Raw genomic sequence first — 19,524 nt, forward strand, 5'->3', positions numbered from 1 at the left:
ACATACTCTTCCTGCGCCAGCGGCAGTGAATGAAAGTGGGACCTGGAGTTGAGGACCCAGGTGGGCGTGGGGCCCTGGAGGGAGAAGATACTGGTCACCGTGGGGGGGGGGGCACCCCCAGGGAGGCTGCTGGGAAAACAGGCTCGCCTAGCAGACCTCCGCAGACTCCCAAAAGCCCGCACGAAGGATGTGCAAAACCACCGAACTTTGCAAATTCATAGAAATAAAGCACACCGATCGGGACACAGGTTTTAAATAGTAAAATATATTTACACACATGATGGACTGAGGACACCAGGAAACACAATCCCATGAAAGTACGACACCCTCAGGCGGCGATCACAGGTTCTGCTGAGCGAGCACTCACCCAGCAGCCAGCAGGTAGGACACCGATCCTAGAAATAAGCGTTTATGCAAATGGTCCATAAATATATGCGCCCATCCCACTGGGCCCTGCGGCAGGGACAGGAGGTGACAGCAGGTGAATACGGAGCTGGCTCCTTGGGGAGCACACCCGGACATGGGCCGCCCCTCCCAGGACAAACACAGGAAGTCAGGGCTGTGCAGCAGCGGCCGCCAGCACTCAGCGCTTCCCACCAGCGGCGGCCCCTCCCTGAGGACCCAGAACCAAAGCGGCACAGCGCCAGCAGCAGCAGCGAGGCCGTCAACCCAACGTCGTCCGCTGTGTCCCCGGGGAGCCGTGAGTGTGAGGCCAGGGCCTGGAGTAGACGGCGCTTCACCGGGCGGGGCCGCAGGGGGGCTGCCCCCCGCCCCCCAGCATTTCCCATGCCTTACAGTCCTTCTCCTTGCCGCCTCCCAGGCTCAGACATGAGCAGCAGCCCTCCTGCCTCGAGCCCCCCAGAATCTAATGGGAGGTTTTCTAAGAGTCCTCAGACTGGGAGCAATTGTGAGGGGCCAGCCGCTGTGGAGAAGCTAGCCGGTGGTTTTTGGGGAGCGCTGAGTGCCGGCCCAGGTCCGGTGGGCGGGCAGGCATCAGACGTTGCTCTGGAGGTCTGAGGGGCTGTCCGAGGCCGAGGACTGGCTGGGCAGAGAAGCTTCCAGGCCCTGGGGAGACCCCGGCAGGCACCTGTGCAGGACGTACGCAGCGGCGAAGAAGAGGAAGCCCAGCACCTGCAGAGAAAGGGGCTGCTGGACCGGAGCTGCCCACCCAGGCCCCACGCGTCCCTGCGCCTCTCGGGGTCCTCAGACCCCCCACTCTAGCGAGAAGACCCCCTTCCTGCACAGCCAGTCCCCAGCATGGAGACCAATGCTGACAGCGAAGGAAGGAAAATGCATTTGACTGAAAGCAGAGGCACTAGATAGGGGGCTGAACAGTGTCCCCCAAAGATATATCTGAGTCGTGATTTCCAGAGCGTGTGAACGGGGCCTTTACTTGGAAATAGTGCCCTTGTGAGATGGAAAGAAGGGCCTTGGGATGAGGGCCTACTGGGTGGGTGGCCCCCAGTCCAGTGCGTTGTCCTTTTAAGAGAAAGGAGACAGGGGTTTGTCACAAATATACTGGGGGGGCAGAGACGGGGTGACAGATCTACAAGCCAAAGGCTGCTGGCAGACCAGCTTGCTCCCTGGGAAAGGCATCTCCCTAAACCAACCCGGGGCTATCCTCCAGAGCTCCACAGATCCCTGGTCACACGGCCATGTTGACACGAATCTGAAGGGAGATAAACCAGGGTTGGCCAAGACCGTCTGTTTGAGGCCCCTCAGGAAAGGTCCTGCCGTGGAGACAGGCCCTAGGCCTCCTCTTATTTGGTGTCCTGAGCCTTCCCCTCCAACGGGGTGGGGGGCAGGGGATCCAAAGCATGGAGTCTGGGCTTCACCCGGGCGCATATGCCCAGCGCTGGGGCAGGAAGTTTCTGACCGTGGCTGGAAGCAGAGGGTCAGGCTGCGAACTAGGACGGCACATTAAAGCCGTGTGGCTCAGGGACCCATCACACCGGCCCGGCCTGCACGTACCCAGGCTGCCAGGCTCTATTCCTCCAAAGCCTGAGCTGCCAGAGCCACAGGGCACACCCAGGCTGCCATGGCAAAGGCCCTGCAAGCAGGGAGCCCTCCGACCCCGGGCTGCGAGCTCGGGCCCGTGACTCGGGCTGGCTCTCCCAGTCACCACCACGTCAGGGTCCCGCTGCCAGCTCCAGATGGGGAAGGACACGCTCTGCGGAACAGGCTTCCTGCTGGGAGGCCCCAGGGAAGTGCCCAGAACCCCTGCTGCTAGAAGATTCGGGCCTCCTCCCTCAGCCCGCCCAGCAGCCCGCCTGCTCACCTTGTACGCCAGCCCTGCGATGAGCATGTACCGGCTCATGGTTGCGTTCTGGTACAGGAAGCAGGAGCCCTGCTGGCCACACTGGTCCTGCCACAGCAGGCACGCCTTGTCAATCACCCAGCCGAAGGCAATGGGCCCTGGGATGCCCCCTGCGGAGAGAGGCCCACTCAGAACCCCAACATGCCCAGGCTCTCAGAAAGGGGACCTCGGCCACTGGTGTTCCCAGGGGGGTGCCAAGGGGGTCTCCGTGTTCCTTCTCTGGGGGCTCAGCTGCAGGCCAGGGCTTCTCTGTGACCCCCGACCCCCGGGGAGCTTTGGTGTTAGTGAGAAGGCACCCTCTGGGCAAAAGGTGACCTGGGTGCCTCTAGCGGAGCGCTAGGGAATGGCGTTCTCCCCGGTGGGCGCAGGCCTGGGTGAGGAGCCCCTGGCCAGGTGCCCTGTGCGGTGAGCATCATGCCCAGCTGTGCGTGGCCCCTCACACTGCACGGTAAGTACCTAGAGTCCTAACCACGATCCACTGGATTCCCAGCGCGAAGGACCTCTGCTGGTCGCCGACGCACCTGAACCAGAAAAGCCATGTCAAGGCCCAGGGCAGGGTGGCCGCCGCCAAGTCACACCCCCAAGCCCACAGCCACGTCCTGGCCGAGCTCCAGGCCGCACTGCCGCCTCCCCAGGTGGAAAGCTCCTCACAGAGGCACAGCTCTTCCTTGCCCCCGCGAGGCCGGAGGGACCCGGCGCCGCGGAGCTCCTGGAGGCGCTGGAGGGAAGGCGGGGCAGCGAGAGAAGCCCAGCCTGCTTACTGCTTACCGTAGGGTTGCCGTCAGCGCGGGAATGCTGCTGAGGAATGTAAAGGTAATTACAACGAATATGAAAACCAGAAGGAGGGGCTTGCTCTGACAAGTTGAAGTGCATTTCCCTGCAGTGGCATGGCCAAAACCAGAGGAAAAATTCTGAAGGACACACCTACAGTCTCGGTACACCTGAGGAGCGCAACAACAGCGCGATTACAGGAGGAAGGGCCGGGGCCCTCCCAGCTCCAGGGCGCAGACGGACGGGCTGTGGGCAGGGGCTGCACTCACCTTCTGGCCGCCAGGGCCAGGTGGCGCCACCTCCAGGCAGCCCGCGTGGCAGGGCGAGTAGTACATGAGGCCGTCGGAGCCGCACACCGGGCTGTAGTGCCCCGCCCCGCAGCTGCAGGCGGCGTTGCAGGCGGCTGTCAGCTCCAGGTGGCCCTCGGGCAAGACGCTGCGGGTGGGAGACGCGGGTGGTGGGCGGCAGCCAGTGCCAGGTGGCCTCGCCCGTGAACCCCAACTGGAGCGCGGGGCCCTTACCTGCCGTTGCGGCGGGCCGTCACGCCCGCCATGGGCACGTTGGGGCAGTGCGCGAAGAAGACCAGGATGGCCAGCAGGCTGGTCAGGGAGCAGGTCAGGCAGAACTTGATGATGCTGGAGCCACGGAGCTTCAACTTGTTCACAAAGAAGCCGCCCAGGAAGGTGCCGCCCCCACCCGCCGGCACCACCAGGTACCCTGTGAGAGGAGGCGGGGCTCAGCCAGGGCTCGGGATGTCCTGGGCGCCTGCCGCGTCCTATTATCCCTACGTTACAGGTGGGGAAACGAGGTGCAGAGCCCTCCCTGTCCAGGTGGCAGCGCTGGGCTCGCAGTGGCCGGGGCCTGACCAGCGCTCTCTGCTGCTCCCTGCCACTGGGGAGGAGCAGAGGTCCATGGCGCTTGCCCACCCACGGCCTCTGCCCAGTCCAAACGCGGGGGCCATTGGAAGCCTGTGGCCCTGGCATTCAATGTGAAGTTGAGATTAGGTGATGGGAGTGGGGGCTCCAAGGGGCAGTGGGCAACCTGAAAGCCCTCGGGGCTCAGGGGGCCCATCTCCCCAGCACTGACCAAAACCAGCTCTGGGGGCGGGAGAGAGGGTTCCAGAGGACATGGCTGTTCCAGGGGCGTCAGTGCAGGGAGAGGGGCCCTGTGGGGAAGGGAGGTGGTTGTGGGTGGGGGTCTGGATATGTGGAGCCGGCTGAGAGGTGGTATTAGTCAGAGGAAGGGGGTGAGGTCCCCTAATCTGATGGCTCCCTTGGGAATGGAAACCTGAGAGGTGCATGGTGGGAGTGGCCTGGGTGCTGCTCAGCTGCTCCCCATCTTGCACTCGTGGCTGACCTTGTGCCCTATGACCTTCCCCCCCGCCCCCCCCCCCCCCGCGTCTTCTCAGCCAGGTGGAGGCTGCCCCATGGGCAGCAGGGGGAGGAGGCTTCTGAGGAGGAGCCACACTCTCCTGACCAGAGCGCCTGCGGCCGGGAGGGCCCTCTGAGGCCCCAGACACTGGGTGCCTAGCTCAGGAGGCTGATGCATGCCAAGGTCCTGGGTGGTGAGTGGGAGGTGCCAGCAAGCTGGAGCCCACCCCGGCCCTCCAAGCTAGAGAGGGCCCCTGCCAGGAGGGAGCCGGCTCCACGGGGCCCTCAGAGACCGGCCAGCCCGCCGCGCACGCGTGGTCAGTGCACCCGAAGCCCTCGGGGAGGACGGTGCCAGTGCCTCACCGACAGCCCAGATGCTCGTGCTCGGGCTCTCCCTGCCTGGGCGGGCCACACGGGAGCAGGGCTGTCGGGGCGTTCCCAGAAGGTACCCTCAAAGACCCCTCGCTCATGTGAGAGCTGCTGAAGAGGCCGCGCACCCCGAGGTTCGGGACGTTTCTCACCAAACAAGGTGGCGGCTTCTGAGGTGCTGAGGCTGAATTGGGACTCGAGGAACTTGGGGCCGAATGTGGACATGCCAGCAATGAGGGTGGCCTCGGTGGCCCCAGCCAGGCAGAGCAGGATGAACACGGGGTTCTTCAGGAGGAGCCAGATGGAACTGGACAGGGCAGGGGGGATGGAGACAAGAGAGAGGAGACAGAGGGTCAGAGTGGGCCAGAGCCAGGGTGTGAGGAAGCCCAGCTCCGGAGGCCATGGTCCTTCCCACCTGAGCTCACTGAGGCCCAGTTCTGTGAGGAACAGAGCGGGTCGCCAATGAGCTGGGAGGCACCCCACATTCATTCCAGAGAAACCAAGAGGATGCGTTTGGCTGGGCTGTGGCAGGGAGTGAACTTGCACCAGGATTCTGAGGTTGTGGCTTGTAAAGCTGCTGTCACCGATTACGGAAGATTCTTATCACCGCCTTGGCCAGAGTTCAGGCTTTGGTGTGAGGAGGGACCTTGAGTGACCCAGGTCACTGTTTAATCACCTCTGGGGGCAACGGTTGCCAAGTCGTGGACTGGACGGGCCCCTGGGAAAGGGGACGGGGCACTGAGGGTGGGGCTCCGCCACCAGCAGCTGTGGGGAGGGGGCAGGAAGGCCCGCAGACAGAGGCCCCCCGGAGCCAGTGGGCTTGGACGGCTCCGCGGCTCCGCCTGGTGTATACTTGGGGGTGAAGACAGGGGCCCGAGGAAGGGTGTTGGTGTTGGTGCCATCGAGCCTGGCCGCTGATTCCCTGGTGGGCCCGCCTGGACCCATTTCCTAGGACAGAGAGAACTCGGAGCCCTGCACAGCCTGGGGGCCACTTGGCCGTGGGTCCGGCTGTGGGGTCAAGGGTTTCAGGGGCGTCGGATGTGGGCCGTGAGCCGGGAGGTGCTGGCGTCACGCCCGGAAGCTTCGCTGGGAGGCGTCTGTCCCGTGTCACAGAGTCAGGACTCGGAGCCGGGCCTCGGTCTGCAGCGGCTCCGGCTCCGAGCGCCAGGCCCTGCAAGAGGGGGTCCTGCAGGCCGCTAGCGGTGCAGCACTGTTCAGACCTGCGACCCTCAGACCGCTAAGATGCCGTGAGAGCCCGGCCGGGGGCTCAGCTGGCTGGGCGCCGCCCTGTGTGTGCACCAAAGCGCTGCCGGTCCGATTCCTGGCCAGGGCACATACCCCGGTGGTGGGTTCGATCCCCCACTGACAAGTGTACGGAAGGCAACCGATTGATGTTTCTCTCTGTCTCTCTCTTCCTTTCTCTAAGCATGTCCTTGGGTGAGGATTAAAAAAAAAATCAGCCGAAACCGGTTTGGCTCAGTGGATAGAGCGTCGGTCTGTGGACTGAAGGGTCCCAGGTTCGATTCTGGTCAAGGGCATGTACCTGGGTTGCGGGCACATCCCCAGTGGGAGATGTGCAGGAGGCAGCTGATCGATGTTTCTTTCTCATCGATGTTTCTAACTCTCTATCTCTCTCCCTTCCTCTCTGTAAAAAATCAATAAAATATATTAAAAAAAAATCAATGGCAGTAAATGACAGTAGTGAGGGAGGCAGAAATTGGGATGGAAACAGACATAAAACCCCTGGGGGGTCTGGAAATGGAGGCTGGGCCTCGCGAGCAGCAGGGCTGCAGCTCACACGGCTTTTCTCTGCACCTGTTCCCCCCACCCCGTTCCTCAGCCACGCAGCAGCGTCTGGGGCCAGCAGAGGTGTCGGGCAGTGGCTTATGTCACTGTCCCCAGAAGTGGTGAGGGACACAGGCTGGGGTGGGACAGCCTCACTCTCATACGCTGACAGCAAAGCAGGTCCTGTGACACGCGACTAACGCGTGGCTGACAAGTGGCTCTGGGTGCTGTCGAGGGGGTCAGGGCTGCTCCCTAAAGGGCCGGAGCTGTGCCTGCCTGTGTGTCTCCTGCCCGAGGGCAGCCTCGGCCACCCTCACGCCAGCATCTGTCAAAGCAGCTTGGACCATTGTGACCCTGAAACGCTCTTCTCGGAGGACGCGGGATCTGAGCAGCAGGCCTGCAGGGCCCACAATTCCCGCGGCGCCCGGCCCACAGAGCAGGCGGGAGGGGCCGCCTAGTGAAGGACACCCCCACTGCCTTTCCAGTCGTGGGCGACTTGCTCAGCTGAACTCAGGGCAGCCCTCACCAGGCTTCGCTCCACAGGGGAACCCAGCGCCGGCAAAGCTGGCTTCCTCACAGGTACTGGGAAGGCCGCGGACAAAATGCCACCGGAGCGGGTGTGGCCGGCAGTGGGTGTGGCCGGCGGGGCTCTGGCGGCTCAGGACAGCCGGACACCCTAGCATCTTCTCCGCCAGGCACAGGTCTCAGGTCCCGTCTGTGTTCTTTGGGAGGGACATCCAGGTGTGGCCAGTCCCTCCCTGCCTTGCCCAGAGCAGCACACATGCTGGGGCCCTGGCTGGGCAGGAAGGCGGCTCTCTGGAGTGGCCAGCACACTCCTCGTTTCTTTTCCTGCAGGACGTGCGACTAAAATTCTTGGCTTGAATTTGCTCAGAGAACTAGTCATGATTTAACAGGCATGCGTACCGGCTTTCCTACCAGCAGCTGGTCTGGGAACTGAGCCTGGGCATGAACTTCCTGACGTCAGCCACATCCCGGGCCCACATGGCGCCAGCTGGGAGCGTGCCAGGAGACAATGCGCCTACCCCCGGACGGTGCGGACCTGGGCCAGCTTGCCTGTGGGGGGCACCCTCCTGAGTGGGTGGCTCTTTTGGGGGGTCTGACAGGATGTGGGGAGGGGAGGACAAGCCCTAGGCAGGTGCAGCCCTTCGTGTCGGCCCTGAGCCCCTTTAGCCTCCGTCCTGAAGATAGGCACCAGGCTCACTCCCACTGCCAACAGCCCAAGCCGCCGTGGCCATTAGACTGCCGTTAACGGGCCCAGGACACTGCAGGGTGGGGGGCGCTGGCGAGAGGGAGAGACCCCTGTGGAAGGCCCGATCCTGGGCAGAGGAGCCCTGGGCAGCCAGGAGCCCCCAGGCTCTGCGTCCTGTTGAGACCCCAGCAGCCCAGGCAGGGCTCTATTTGTGAGTGAGGATGGCAAAGCAAGACCATGTCCCACAAGAGAGGGGAGACACGGACAAGACCTGCACACGGCTGGGCGGAGGGGCAGGTGCAGGGCAGCGAGGGCCTGCCGAGGCCAGAAGGGCGGCGCTAGCCTGGAGCCCATGAGCTGCGTGCAGGCGACACCAAGTGGTGGGAGGGTGCAACAGAGCGAGGGCCTGTGACCGGCTAGGGGCGACTCTTGGGGCATGGCCTGAGGTCAGTGGCGCGCCCCTGGGGACCAGAGGTCATGAAGAGGGCTTAGGGGCTGTGCGCTCACCATGTGGCCCCGGAGGGCCACTCCAACACTCCTAGTTTGGGGCCAAGATCCCGCGTGTGTGAGACCCCCAGAGGGTCTCCAGGACACACGGGCATGGGCGAGAGGCGCATGGCAGGTGACCGCCCCCAAGTTCCTTACAGAGGCAGGTCTCTGATGGTTTTCCCGAAGCCGGGGCTGCGTGCCGCCTGGGGGCCCCTGTCCTTCAGCTGGTGTGTCTCGGAGGCCCTCGTGGCCACGTAGCGCTGGGCACCTGGAGGGACACAGATGCCGGAGACTCAGGGCCTGCGGGACGTGGACAGCTGCGGGACGGAGGGGTGCGGCCCACCGGGCACAGAGTGGGACAGGGCCAGCAGACAACCTGGGGCCCCTGAAACAAGCTCTGCCGTGGCCCCGCCCTGCAGGATGGAGGACCGGCACACCCACGTCTGGACTCTCCTGTGCTCTCAGCAGCTCACACACCCAGAGGGGCTGGCACACGGGGGCGGGGGGGGGGGCACCCACCTGGCAGCTGCCGCGGGTAGCCGAGGATGGGAACCGCAATGAAGAAGGCAGCGGCCCCGGTGCCCAGGAAGCCCACCCACCAGGCACCAACCCACAGCGGGCTCTCGGTGGTCAGCTCGGTCCTGTGGGAAAAGGCAGTGGGGTCAGCGTCCAGGGCACGTGAGCTGGGTGTCCCTTGACTTGCTGGTCCACGCAGGCCAGTGGGAGGGTGGAGAGTGAGGGACACGGCCCCACCTACCTCTTGCACAGAACGTGCACATTTGACACCCAATTTAGTCAACCTGAGGCCACAGGTGGCGTTTGTACGAGGGCAGAGGCGCGCCATCTGCAGAGAGAGTCTGAGGGTAGCCAGCAGTGCCCCATGCAGCTCAGAAGGCCGGGAAACCACCGAGACGGCGGGGCCTGGAGCACAGGGCCGCCCCTGGAGCCGAGTGGCCACAGGACCCTTCCTTCCTTCCCCCGCCCTCTCGTCTCTCTCTGTCGCTCTCTCTCTTTCCGGCTCAAATTTACAAAAAAACCTAGTACCAAAGCAAAGAATGCAAGGAATAAAAGAAGCACACTGTGACCTAACAGGCAGTGCAGATTTGGGCTTCACCCATCTTGGCACAGAGCTCCTCAGTTCTTTGTAATTTCCTGGGGGACAGCAGTGTCCTTGTTCGAATGTGGCCACTCTTGGCGGGTCCCTTGCGAGCCTCCGAGGGGCCTGGTCACCAGAAACACCAGCCACGAGGTCAGCAAGTGGCAACGTTTGGTCCATGCCAACTCCGGGGGGGTAGCTGAGCACCAGCGGGCAATGAGTTAACCGACCACCCCTACGAAGGGGGGCCATAGAAACCCTGACAGAAGGGGGTGAACGTGTGAAACTGGCACCAGAGAGGGTCCGGAGCTCCGCCCCTTTCCACACCGCACACCCATCTGTTCCTCAGTAGTTACCTCCAGTGAGTCACGGGCCTCCCCAAGGCCTGCGAGCCGCTGGAGCACATCCCTGAGCCGCGGGGTCCTGGGAACCTCCGTGTGGACCCCAGGGCGAATGGAAGGGAACCTGGTGCCTTTTCTGGGGGTCATCTCATGGGACTGAGCCCTGACCCTACGGGGTCTGCGCTGACACTGGGGAGTCAGGGTCAGAATGCAGTTGGATTTGGGACACCCAGCTGGTGTCTGGGAAGCGTTGGCGTGGAAAAGCCCACGGAAAAGAATCTCACGCCGGCAGGCGAAGCCACTCTGTTCTGCAAAGGCACCGGAGGCCTGGTCTCCTGCAGCTCGGGGCCGCCCTCCACACCGCTCCCGCCCCAGGCCTGTTCTCAACGCCACGCAGACCAGCAGGTCCTGGCCCACGCGATGCTCCACCTCACGCCCCTCCCTGGGACAGCAAGTCCTCCTGCGGTTCCTGTGCCGCAGAAGCGAGCCCCGCCACTCACCGTCGGCCGATTTCCGTGTAAACGTTCAGCAGGGCGCCTCCGATCAGGTAGCCGGCTGCGGGGCCGAGGATGGCCGCCGTGTAGAAGATGGCTGCAAGGGAAGCAGGGCCCTCAGGGGCTGCCACGCCTGCTCCCCGCCGGCCCACTGGACGTGACACTCAGACACCAGGGCCCACCGGCGAGCAGCCCACCCACACCTGCACTGCCTGTCTGCCCTCCACAGGGTGCACCCCTTTAAATCAGAGCCTCCGCTGTGTCTGAGGTTTGGCTGGGGTCAACCTTTGAAGGGCTTTTACACATTTCTCTCAGAGCAACCGCAGGTGCCGCGGGGAGTCCTCCCCTCGCCACAGAGCACCGAGGCCGTGTGCGGCCACCGGCAAGGTGCGCAGAGGGCCAGGCTCAGCAGACGCCTGTCACACCGCCTGCCTCCCCCAGGCCCCGCCGGCCTCACTCACCAATGTAGACGGGCGAGTAGCTGGACTTGACGTTCTCATCCAGGTAGGTGACCCCCAGCGTGTACAGGGGCGTGGCGCCCGCTCCGTGCAGGAACTGGCCCAGCATAAAGACCAGCCGGTAGCTGGACAGGCTGGAGGCGCGGTCCCCACACGCCACGCTGCGGTTGGCCCGGCACAGCCCGAGGCCCTCGTCCACCTCCACCTGGTAGGGGCCCGTGGTGAAGTGGGGCAGCGCGAACACCAGCGAGCCGGCGCCCATGAGCAGCACCCCCCAGCCCAGCCAGCGGGGCTTGTGCCCGTTGCCGCCGAAGTAGCTGACGAAGGTGAGGCAGAGGCAGGCGGCCAGGTCGTAGGTGCTGGCGATGAGGCCGCTTTGGTAGCTGTGCAGGTCGTAGCGCCGCTCGATGGAGGTGATGACCGTGTTGATGAAGCCGTTCACGGTCATGCCCTGCAGAAAGGAGGCCGCGCACAGGAAGCACAGGAAGCCCCGCGGGGTGTTGAGGGCCTGCAGGCATTTGGGGGTGAAGGCCCGCCAGCCACACTCCGAGCTCCGCGGCCCCGCTGCCGTGTAGCACAACGTGCGGGCGCCGTGCTTCTGGGCCCTGGGCTGGCACAGCGGCTGGCTGCAGGAGTCCAGGGGGCTGTGGGTGGCCGGACGCAGGGCGCCCAGGCTCAGGGACGCCCGCCTGCTGGAGGGGGTGTGGCCACACCTGTCGTCCAGGGCAGAGGGCGGGCTGGGGAGCACCAGCTGCGGCATGGAGACGAAGGGCTTGTCCCCCATCACGTGCTGGGGCATCTCCCAGGAGTGACAGCGACCGTATTCCAGCCCGGTCTGTTCTGTGAGAAAAATATCTGGTGAGCAAACTGCACCAACCCACGGACACATTACTGCCTCCGGAGAGCACCCCATCCATCCTGTCCCCTGGGGCGGCTGCCGGCTCCATCTGCCTAGTCAGTGCCTGGGCTGGTGGGCGACCTTCCAAGATCAGCCCCGTCCCCAAATCCAGGGCCCCACCTGGAGCCACACATGCAGGGCAGCAGGTCTCAGCCACCATGGCTGGGGCCTGGGGGTGGGCATTGCCGGGCCGGGCCGAGGACAGCCCCCTCCTGACCGAGGCCTGGAAGCGGAGCGGAGGCACAGCAGGGTGGGCTGGACGCATGGGCCCATGGGCCACCCTGAGCACATGTCCCGGCTGAGCCAGGGCTCTGCATGTGCAGCTGCTGGTGTGAGGATCCCCCCCACGAGCTTCAAGCTCAGCCCTCATTCGTCCTTAAACTCACACCTGCTAGCTTCCTGTGCCTTTAGTGTGAACAAGAACTTGGTCTTAGTCCAAAGTTTGGGGGGTGTGGGAAGTGAGGAAGCAGGGGAGATAGCAGAGCAGGGACCCCAGAGCCCTGGGAGTTCCCCCAAACAAACCGGAAACTGGAAGGGTGACGGGAGGGGGACCCAGGTGGGACCTGACCAGGTCTGGGACTCAGTTGTGCATTTGGAGAGACCGGGCCGCACCTGCCTCCTACGGCCCCTCCTGCGGCAGCACAGGGACGCCCACGCCTGCGGGTGCAGCCTTGGAGCCCTCCCACCCTGGCCTCTGCCTGCGGCTGGGCTCCCCTGCGCAGACATCTCACCGAGGCCGCGGGCAGCGGGCGCACTGTGCTCCTCTGTGCAACTGGAAAGTGGCACCCGCTTTGCTAATCATGTAAAGCCCGGCTCCTCTCTGGCGTTCTGCGGGGCCAGGTGTGGGTGCAAATGCTGCTGGGCAGAGCACAGCGAGCTTTGAAGAGCCCCACTGTACCCCACGGTGACATCACACTTTCCCAGGCTCTGAGAGGGCATCACTTGTGCACACCTGACTGCAGCCCACCTCACAGGCAAGGGAAGTGGGCCAGAGGGTCAGCAACGTGCCCAGGGCCACACAGCTGGCCGTGGCCAACAGCACTCGCCCGCGCTGCCTGGCTCCCAAGCCCATGGCCATGCGTCAGAGCTGTCCTCCCAGGCATTTTATTGAAAGGACGCGGCCAGCTGAGCGGCATGTACACACGGGCCGCTCTTTGCTTTGGAAACTGGTGCCGCCAGGCTGTCAGCGGCTGGAGTTCAAGGCTGTGGGTAGGCAGCAAAACTTCCGCTGCAGCTATTCCCTGGGGCTGTTTTATTTATAGGCCCCGCCCCGTGCGAGCTGGCACGCCAGGCTCCTCCGGAGAGCAGCAGGAAAGCCTGGGGCTGTCAGATTCATGGAAGGCTGCACCTCCCACCGCGGCCCAGCCTGGTGCTCAGGTGACACCCAGCACGCACCCTGGGCACGCTGGAGGCGAGCACTCGGGGGGCAGTGGGACGCGCGGAGGGTAACCAGCTGGAGCCCTTAGACAGGACAGCCCTGCCACCCACCGCCCCGCAACTGAAATATGGAGAAAGATGGGAAAAGCGTGAGGCCACCTGAAGTTCCAAGGCCCAGAGGCCACCCTGCCTCTTTTCTTGATGCACGCACAGACAGGTACCCCAACACGTGCACATGCAATCCACAGGCGCTGGGCCTTGTCCGGGGGCTGGAGCGCCGCCCGAGGGAAGGAGCCTCGCCAGGCCCAGGGGCCGCCCAAGCCTGTGGGGGATGGAGGGTCAGTACTGCATCCCCAGGAATCACTCGTAGGTGCTTATTTCCAGCAAGTGATCTGCCACGCAGATCAGCAGGTCCTGGACCACGCAGACCAGGTAGCCGGAGGACCAAGGTATGGTTGCCATCGAACACCTGCCCACAGCCGCCCTCGCCACCCCTCCCGTGGGCTCTGGGCTCGCTCGGGCAGTGGGGGCATCAGGCCTTCTGCTGGGCCTAGGAGGCCACGTCACTAGCTTTTGTCATTAGGAATGGCCACATCGAAACAGAACTTCCTGTTTGAAAACAAAGCCACGTAACACACGAATCACTAGCAGTGGACGGCCCCAACAGCTCTGAGTCAGGGTCAAGTCGCCTGAACTGAAATCTACGGATCTCTGACCTAAACAGACAATGGGCAGCCTATGACCCACAGGTCGCATGCACGTAAAGCAGCACATTGGAAACCTTATTTTAGATATTAGCCCGGCGCCCATTGGTGGCCACCACACGCCCCGCAGGCCTCCTCCCTGGCCCTCAGACCCGGTTCCTATGACGATGGGACCCACAGCAGCCAAGGCATGGAGGGCGCTTCCCTTGATCCAGCGAGCGGGTGACAGCGCCTGTCACCTTCCATCACGCTCTCAGCTCGGCTCCAGGGTTGGATTCCCGACTGGCGGGGGGATGCTTTCTCTGGAAGGCTCTGGGCCTGTCAGCGCATCTGTATCAGAAAGGGGAGCTGTGCCCTCATGACTCGGGCACTGAGGTGTAAGGGAAGCTGGAACGCAACGCCCCGACCACGGGGCCGTGGTGTCTGGAATCGGCCAGCAACAGCCAGATCCTGAGAGTCCAGGGCTGCATGACACTTGGCATCTCACAAGGTCGGTCCCACTGTCCTGGGACCCGCAGGGGAAACTTGTAGAAGGTATCAGGCCTGCGGCTGGCTGAGCCCTCCTGAGGCTGGTTCTTGGCTCCCACCTAACAGACAGCCCTGCACTCCATGCTGCCCCAGGAGCAGGGACCAGGTCTCCCGGGTGCTCCAGCCACATGAGCCCAGAGCTGGTGGTCTGCCTGGCACTCTCCGCCCACCTCTGGGCCATCCTCTCCCTGTTGCTCCGCAGCCTTCATCCCCCTGAGAGGACATCTGAGGCCGGAAGCCCTGATGGAGCCTTCTCGGGCACCCTGGCCTGCAGAAGCAGGCCCGCAGCCCCTCCTCCAGCGGCAGGGGCAGGGGCTGTCCCTGGGCCAGTGGGGAGGGAGCCTGGGGCTTCGGAGAGAGGGCTGTCTTAGGGTGAGACTGCCCCTGGCCCATCAGCTGCACCCGAGGCGTCTGGGGCATCTGCTGTGAAGAAAGGGAGGCCATCCCCCAACTGCACTGTGAGAAGCCAGGGGCCCATGGGTGGGGTGGCTCGCAGCAGCCGAGTCTGTGAGAACCGGGACTCCGTAAAGAGCTGGAAGATTGGGACGCATCCGTCTACTCGACCTGCTCCTCTTATTTTCCCAGATGCGACGCGGGAGGTCCCCGTGCACCTGCTTACTTCCTTTTCCAGTCGGAGGCTCTATGCAAAGCAGAGCGGGCAGGAAGGACGCAGGGTTGCTGAGTGAAATGCTAAGCCTTAAGGCAGCCCCGGGGCCCTGGCCTCACTCCCTGAAACCCTGGTTCCTTGCACCATGACCCTGGGACTCCCCAGGCAGCTGTCTTCTCTCCTAGACCCATCCTGGTGCCTCTTGGGGTGGGGGTGGGGGGGTCACTTCTTGAAGTTGAGGCTCAAAGCTATTTACAGGCAGACACCCCGATGGCAGGATTGGGGCGGCCACAGACGTGCCTGTAACCCTCGTTTTCATATTGGTAAGCGCGGAGGCTGCTTTGCATGGAGGCCACAATGAAGGATTGTCTGGGAGCGAGTGGGGAGGGCTGGTCCCTCAGGGAGTGTCCTGCAGTCTCCGCATGGACATTCCAGCGCCCGAGCCCCAGCTTGGAGGAGGGGTAGGCCTATGGGCTGAGGGACCTTACTCCTCTTTCCGACCCACAATATTTGATCCAAAAAAAAGAGCCACCCCTCCCAGTCCAGGCGATGTGGAGGCTGAGAGGCCGCCTGAGAGCCGGCAGGAGCCCCACCACGGGGTGGGCTTCTCAGAGCCTCAGTTTCCCTGCTGGAATAGGTGCGTGACATCATGGGGAGGAGCCCTGAGGCGAAGGACCCGGCCTCTCCACTCACAGTGGTCCAGGCACTCCTGGAGGCTCACAAGAAATCAGACGTACGGAAGGGTACGTATGGGGCTTAGGGGCGCTGGAGGGAGCAAGCTCTGTTCACATGAGGGGCCCACCCAGGCCTAGGCTGGGCTTGCCATTTCCTGGGGCCTCTGGGGGCCATGGTGCCTGCAGAGAGGTAGATGCCCACAAAATGCAAGGGCCCCACACAAGCCCAGAGTGGGCATGAGGTGCCACCTCTGTGGCTCCGGCCAAGGGGTGATGCCTCAGGTAACCCCCAGGTTTGCCACAAAAAAGGTCACTGAGGAGAGGCATCCCCCAGGGGCGAGGGTGCTCAGGTGGAGCCCCGCTCATGCGGGAGAGAGGACCTGTCAGGATCGCCCGCCTGGGGCCTGTGACTCTCTGGACGCCCATCGGCGGAGCCAGCTGGGTCTGTCAGCAAGCTCTGCCCTGCACTGGGGCCTCTCATGAGCAGACACATGGTTTGTGACAGTGTCTACCTGTCCCCAGAAAGGTGTCCGAGAGGCCAATTCTGTGTAATGCTGGCGAGATCGGGGCTGTGCTGTGGCCACTGAGGGGGGACGAGGGTGTCCAAGGATAGCAGGCTGAGGGCCAAGCCAGGGCCGGTCCAGGAGGGGACACAGCTGAGGGCCCGCATTCAGGCAGCCAGGCCGCTTTCCTCCACCTCCTCCAGCCGCGCCCGGTCACCTGAGGTCGAGCTGCTGCCCCCATTCCCAGTGGAATCCCAGTGGGCCTGTCCGATTTCCTCCCACAGGCTGCCTCACACCCACCACGGCCATCCCGGTAAAAAGCAGCCTTGGTGTCCTGCGGATTATTGCATGTCCTCTTCCGAAGGCAGACAATGGGCTCTTAGCCTGAGTGGAGGAGACCACGTGACTCAAGGGGGAACATTTTCGTGGTCTGTGTCCACACCCCAGCTGGACGCCACGTGGAGGAGGCAGGGGGATGGCCCAGCCCAGCTCCTTCCTGTCCGCCAGCACCAGGCTCTGGTCTAGCTCCCTGCGCATCACCCATATCTCCCAGGGGGAGGCCCAAGGGACTCAAAGTCGCCACCGTAGCGGCCACTCCCCCCAGAACATGAGTTCACAAAGCCAGGAGTTTACACTCCTTGGCAATGCTGCCTGGGGATGGATGGCCTGACACTCACTGAGACTTCTGGAGGGAGCTGCCGCTCAGCCCAACGAGCTAACGCCACGGCGAGCCAAGCGCACCTCCGCCGTTGGGAAGTTGGGTGTGCACCGCGGACCCAGGGCACCGTGGTTTGTCAGGGCCGAGGACAGCCAGGAGCCGAGCGGAGTCCCTGGGGACCCGGTGCTCTGGCAAAGACCGGTCAGCCCCAAGACCCCCACTCACACAGCCCCGTCCTGCCCACAGCAGGGCCGGCCCTCCCCGTGGCGACAGGGTGGAACTTGGTCCGCACCCGCCTGGCACCTGCTCTGGGAGCCACACCCGGGGACTCACGAGTTAGGTCAGCGCCACCCAGGAGGGAAGCAGCCCCAGGAAGAATTCCCAGGTAGCACCTTGGGCCCTGCCCAGCAGGAAACAGGACAGGTCCCCACCCAGGGCAGTCAGAAGTGTGGGTCTGACTCAGGCACCCCTCCTGTCTGCCTCCAGCAGCACAGAGAAAGCCTGGCAGTGCCGGCCTGCTCCTGGGAGGTCCTCCCCGTCAGCATAGGGCCCACCAGCCAGCCGCGTTCTGTGTCAGAGCTGCCCCACACTCGCCGGAGCAGAGCTACGCTGTCTGGAGTTACACAAGCCTGGATTCAACCCCTTCGCCTCAGACTAGCTGTGCTGCGAGCGGGGCACTCAGCCATGGGGCCTCGGCTTACTCCCAGGGGAGTGGGAGCAGCAGTGGCCGCCTCCTGCAGTGGCCAGGACCAACGGGGTGACGCTCAGGGCAGACCAGTCTAAGTGCTCAGCAAACAGCTCCTGCTGCCATCATTGTGAGAGTCATAAATGCAGCAGCTAAAACCAGGAGCTTTCTGTCCACTGAGGCCCTCGTGCCCCCCCCTGCCCCCCTCACCACCCGCAGAGAACAAGCCCTCGCTGCAGGGCATGGTTCACCAGGCCGCCACTCCCCAGAGCCAGTTTCTGACCCCACAGAGGAAATCCAAGCTCCAAGCAGCACAGGGAAGTGGAGGCTGGAAGCTGGCTAAACTGTGGAAAACTACTGTGGTTCCTACAGGGCCTGCCTCCATATCCGACGGCCCAGCGGCAGGAGGGAGTCCAGGCACTGGGGGTCGCCCCCAACTGACCCCACCCCGCCTCCAGGGCACTGACCCCACCGCCCCAGTGGGTTTTCTCCACCAGGTTCCGCCAAGCAGAGGCTCCTCCCCAAGAGCAGGTCCCGGTGTCTGGTCCCGTCCACATCTGTGGCCCAGTGTGCCCACTCGGTGCCAAGGGCGGTCCCACATCCTTGTTTTCACCCTTCCCTGCCCTCCTCTTGCACCCAGGGCTCCAGGGCCCCCCAGCTGCAGCTCTGAGCCGGGCAGCTCTGGGCCGGGCCTGGGACCCCGTGTGGTGGGGCGAGGACCAGAGCGCGAGTGGCGTCTGGGGACCAGCCCCCTCCCCCTCGCACCTCTCCCCAGGTGTCTGGAGCACGGCTGGTGCGAGCAGCCCGGCCTCTCTCGAGTAACTTCTGGGCATGATGGCTTCCTCCTTGACTCAGCAGCAGCGGCATCCGCCGTAGGTGGGGACCCTCCACAACCTGGCAGCCCCCGGAGCCGCGTGTCCCTGGTCGAACCCACGTGGCCCGCTTCCGTGTGCGCGCCCGCCCGCCAGCCCCGGCCACTCCCCCAACCCCCCCACAAAGCTCCCTCCATCCCCGTCTGAGCCCTTACACTCGCCAGGCATCCCCTTGCCCGCCCCCTGCCTCCCCTGAGGCTTCCCGCCCAGGAAGCTGGAAGTGAGAAGGGGTGCATTTTGTATCCAGTTCCCCAAAGGCAGCGAGGCTGTGGGGCGCTGGTCCACCTTTGATCCCCATTCCCGCCCGGAGGCACTCCGGGGGCACTGTGGGTCCAGACCCCCGCCCCGCCCGGATTCCCCGCCGGCCCCAGAAAGCGGCCCCTGGACCGCGCTGGCGCCCGCCCAGCCGCAGCGGCCCCGGCGGCGCTCCTGAGTTCAGCAGGTCGGGCGCCCCGACCCGGCGCAGCCCGCGCTCCACGGAGCACTCACCGTCTGGATCCTGGGCGCTGCGCTGCGCACCACGCTCTGGCCGCAGCTCCCGGCCGACTCCGGCTTCATTCATCCGCCCGGCCCGCCCCGCCCCGCCCTGGAGAGGCCCGGCTCACCTGCTCGGCCAATGGGCGCTCGCTGTGGGCTGGGCCGGCCCCTGGGCCCGCCTCCTGAGATGACAGGGCGCAGCGCGGGCGGAGCGGGAGGGCTGGAGGGGCGGGGCCGGCCGGGCTGGAGCGGAGAGGAGGGGGCTCAAGCCTAGAGGGGCGAGGGGCTGAAGCTGGGACGGCGACGCCTCCGTCCCCAAGTGGCCATCGCCCGGGAGCCCAGCGCCTCGGCGCCGGTGCGGGGCGCCCGCCTTGGCTGACGAATCGCCCCCGCTCCAGAGAAACGCACGCCAAGCGGCGAGGGCCCCTTCCCAGCCCGCACGGGACTCTGTTTCTAACTGACTGAACCGGACGCGTGGGACCCAGGCCTTTGGGAGAGGCCGTGGGAGGGAGTGAAGTTTTCTTTCCCAACCTTTCGGAAAGGCTGCCAGCGGCCGCGTGGGGACAGGGCTGGCGGGAGAGCTGCGGCCGCCTAAAGGTCACAGCCAGCTTGGTCTGGCCCTCAGGTCCAGGTTGGGAGCCACCTGTGCGCAGCTCCTGGCTGCATCCCTGAAGGCCCTGGGAGTGGCGGGAGGCGGGTCTGCCGGGAGGGCCAGCTGGGGACAGGCCCTGGGTGCACGGGGAGGCCAGCACCCTCGCTGGGGAATTCAGTGTTTTCCGGCCTGTTGCCTTAGGGGTAAAACGATCCTCTTTTTGAAGTCAGCATGGCTGTCAGGCCAGAG

The 19,524-nt window shown here is 64.4% G+C and overlaps 1 protein-coding gene across 1 annotated transcript; it reads right to left on the minus strand.

Annotated features, from left to right (window-relative positions):
- Positions 1-245: 245 nt before the first annotated feature.
- SLCO4A1 (solute carrier organic anion transporter family member 4A1) lies at positions 246-18,768 on the minus strand (the record flags this gene model as incomplete). Its single annotated transcript, XM_081096416.1, has 12 exons — positions 246-1,131; positions 2,279-2,427; positions 2,774-2,838; positions 3,086-3,258; positions 3,358-3,523; positions 3,610-3,805; positions 4,980-5,134; positions 8,468-8,579; positions 8,831-8,952; positions 10,249-10,339; positions 10,704-11,540; positions 18,696-18,768. 12 exons carry the CDS (start codon positions 18,766-18,768, stop codon positions 994-996), a joined length of 2,277 nt encoding a protein of 758 aa, XP_080952542.1. The 3' UTR covers positions 246-993.
- Between the last annotated feature and the right edge of the window lie 756 nt (positions 18,769-19,524).

The sequence above is a fragment of the Myotis nattereri genome, assembly GCF_964212035.1.
Source record: "Myotis nattereri genome assembly, chromosome: 8".
NCBI lineage: Eukaryota > Metazoa > Chordata > Mammalia > Chiroptera > Vespertilionidae > Myotis > Myotis nattereri.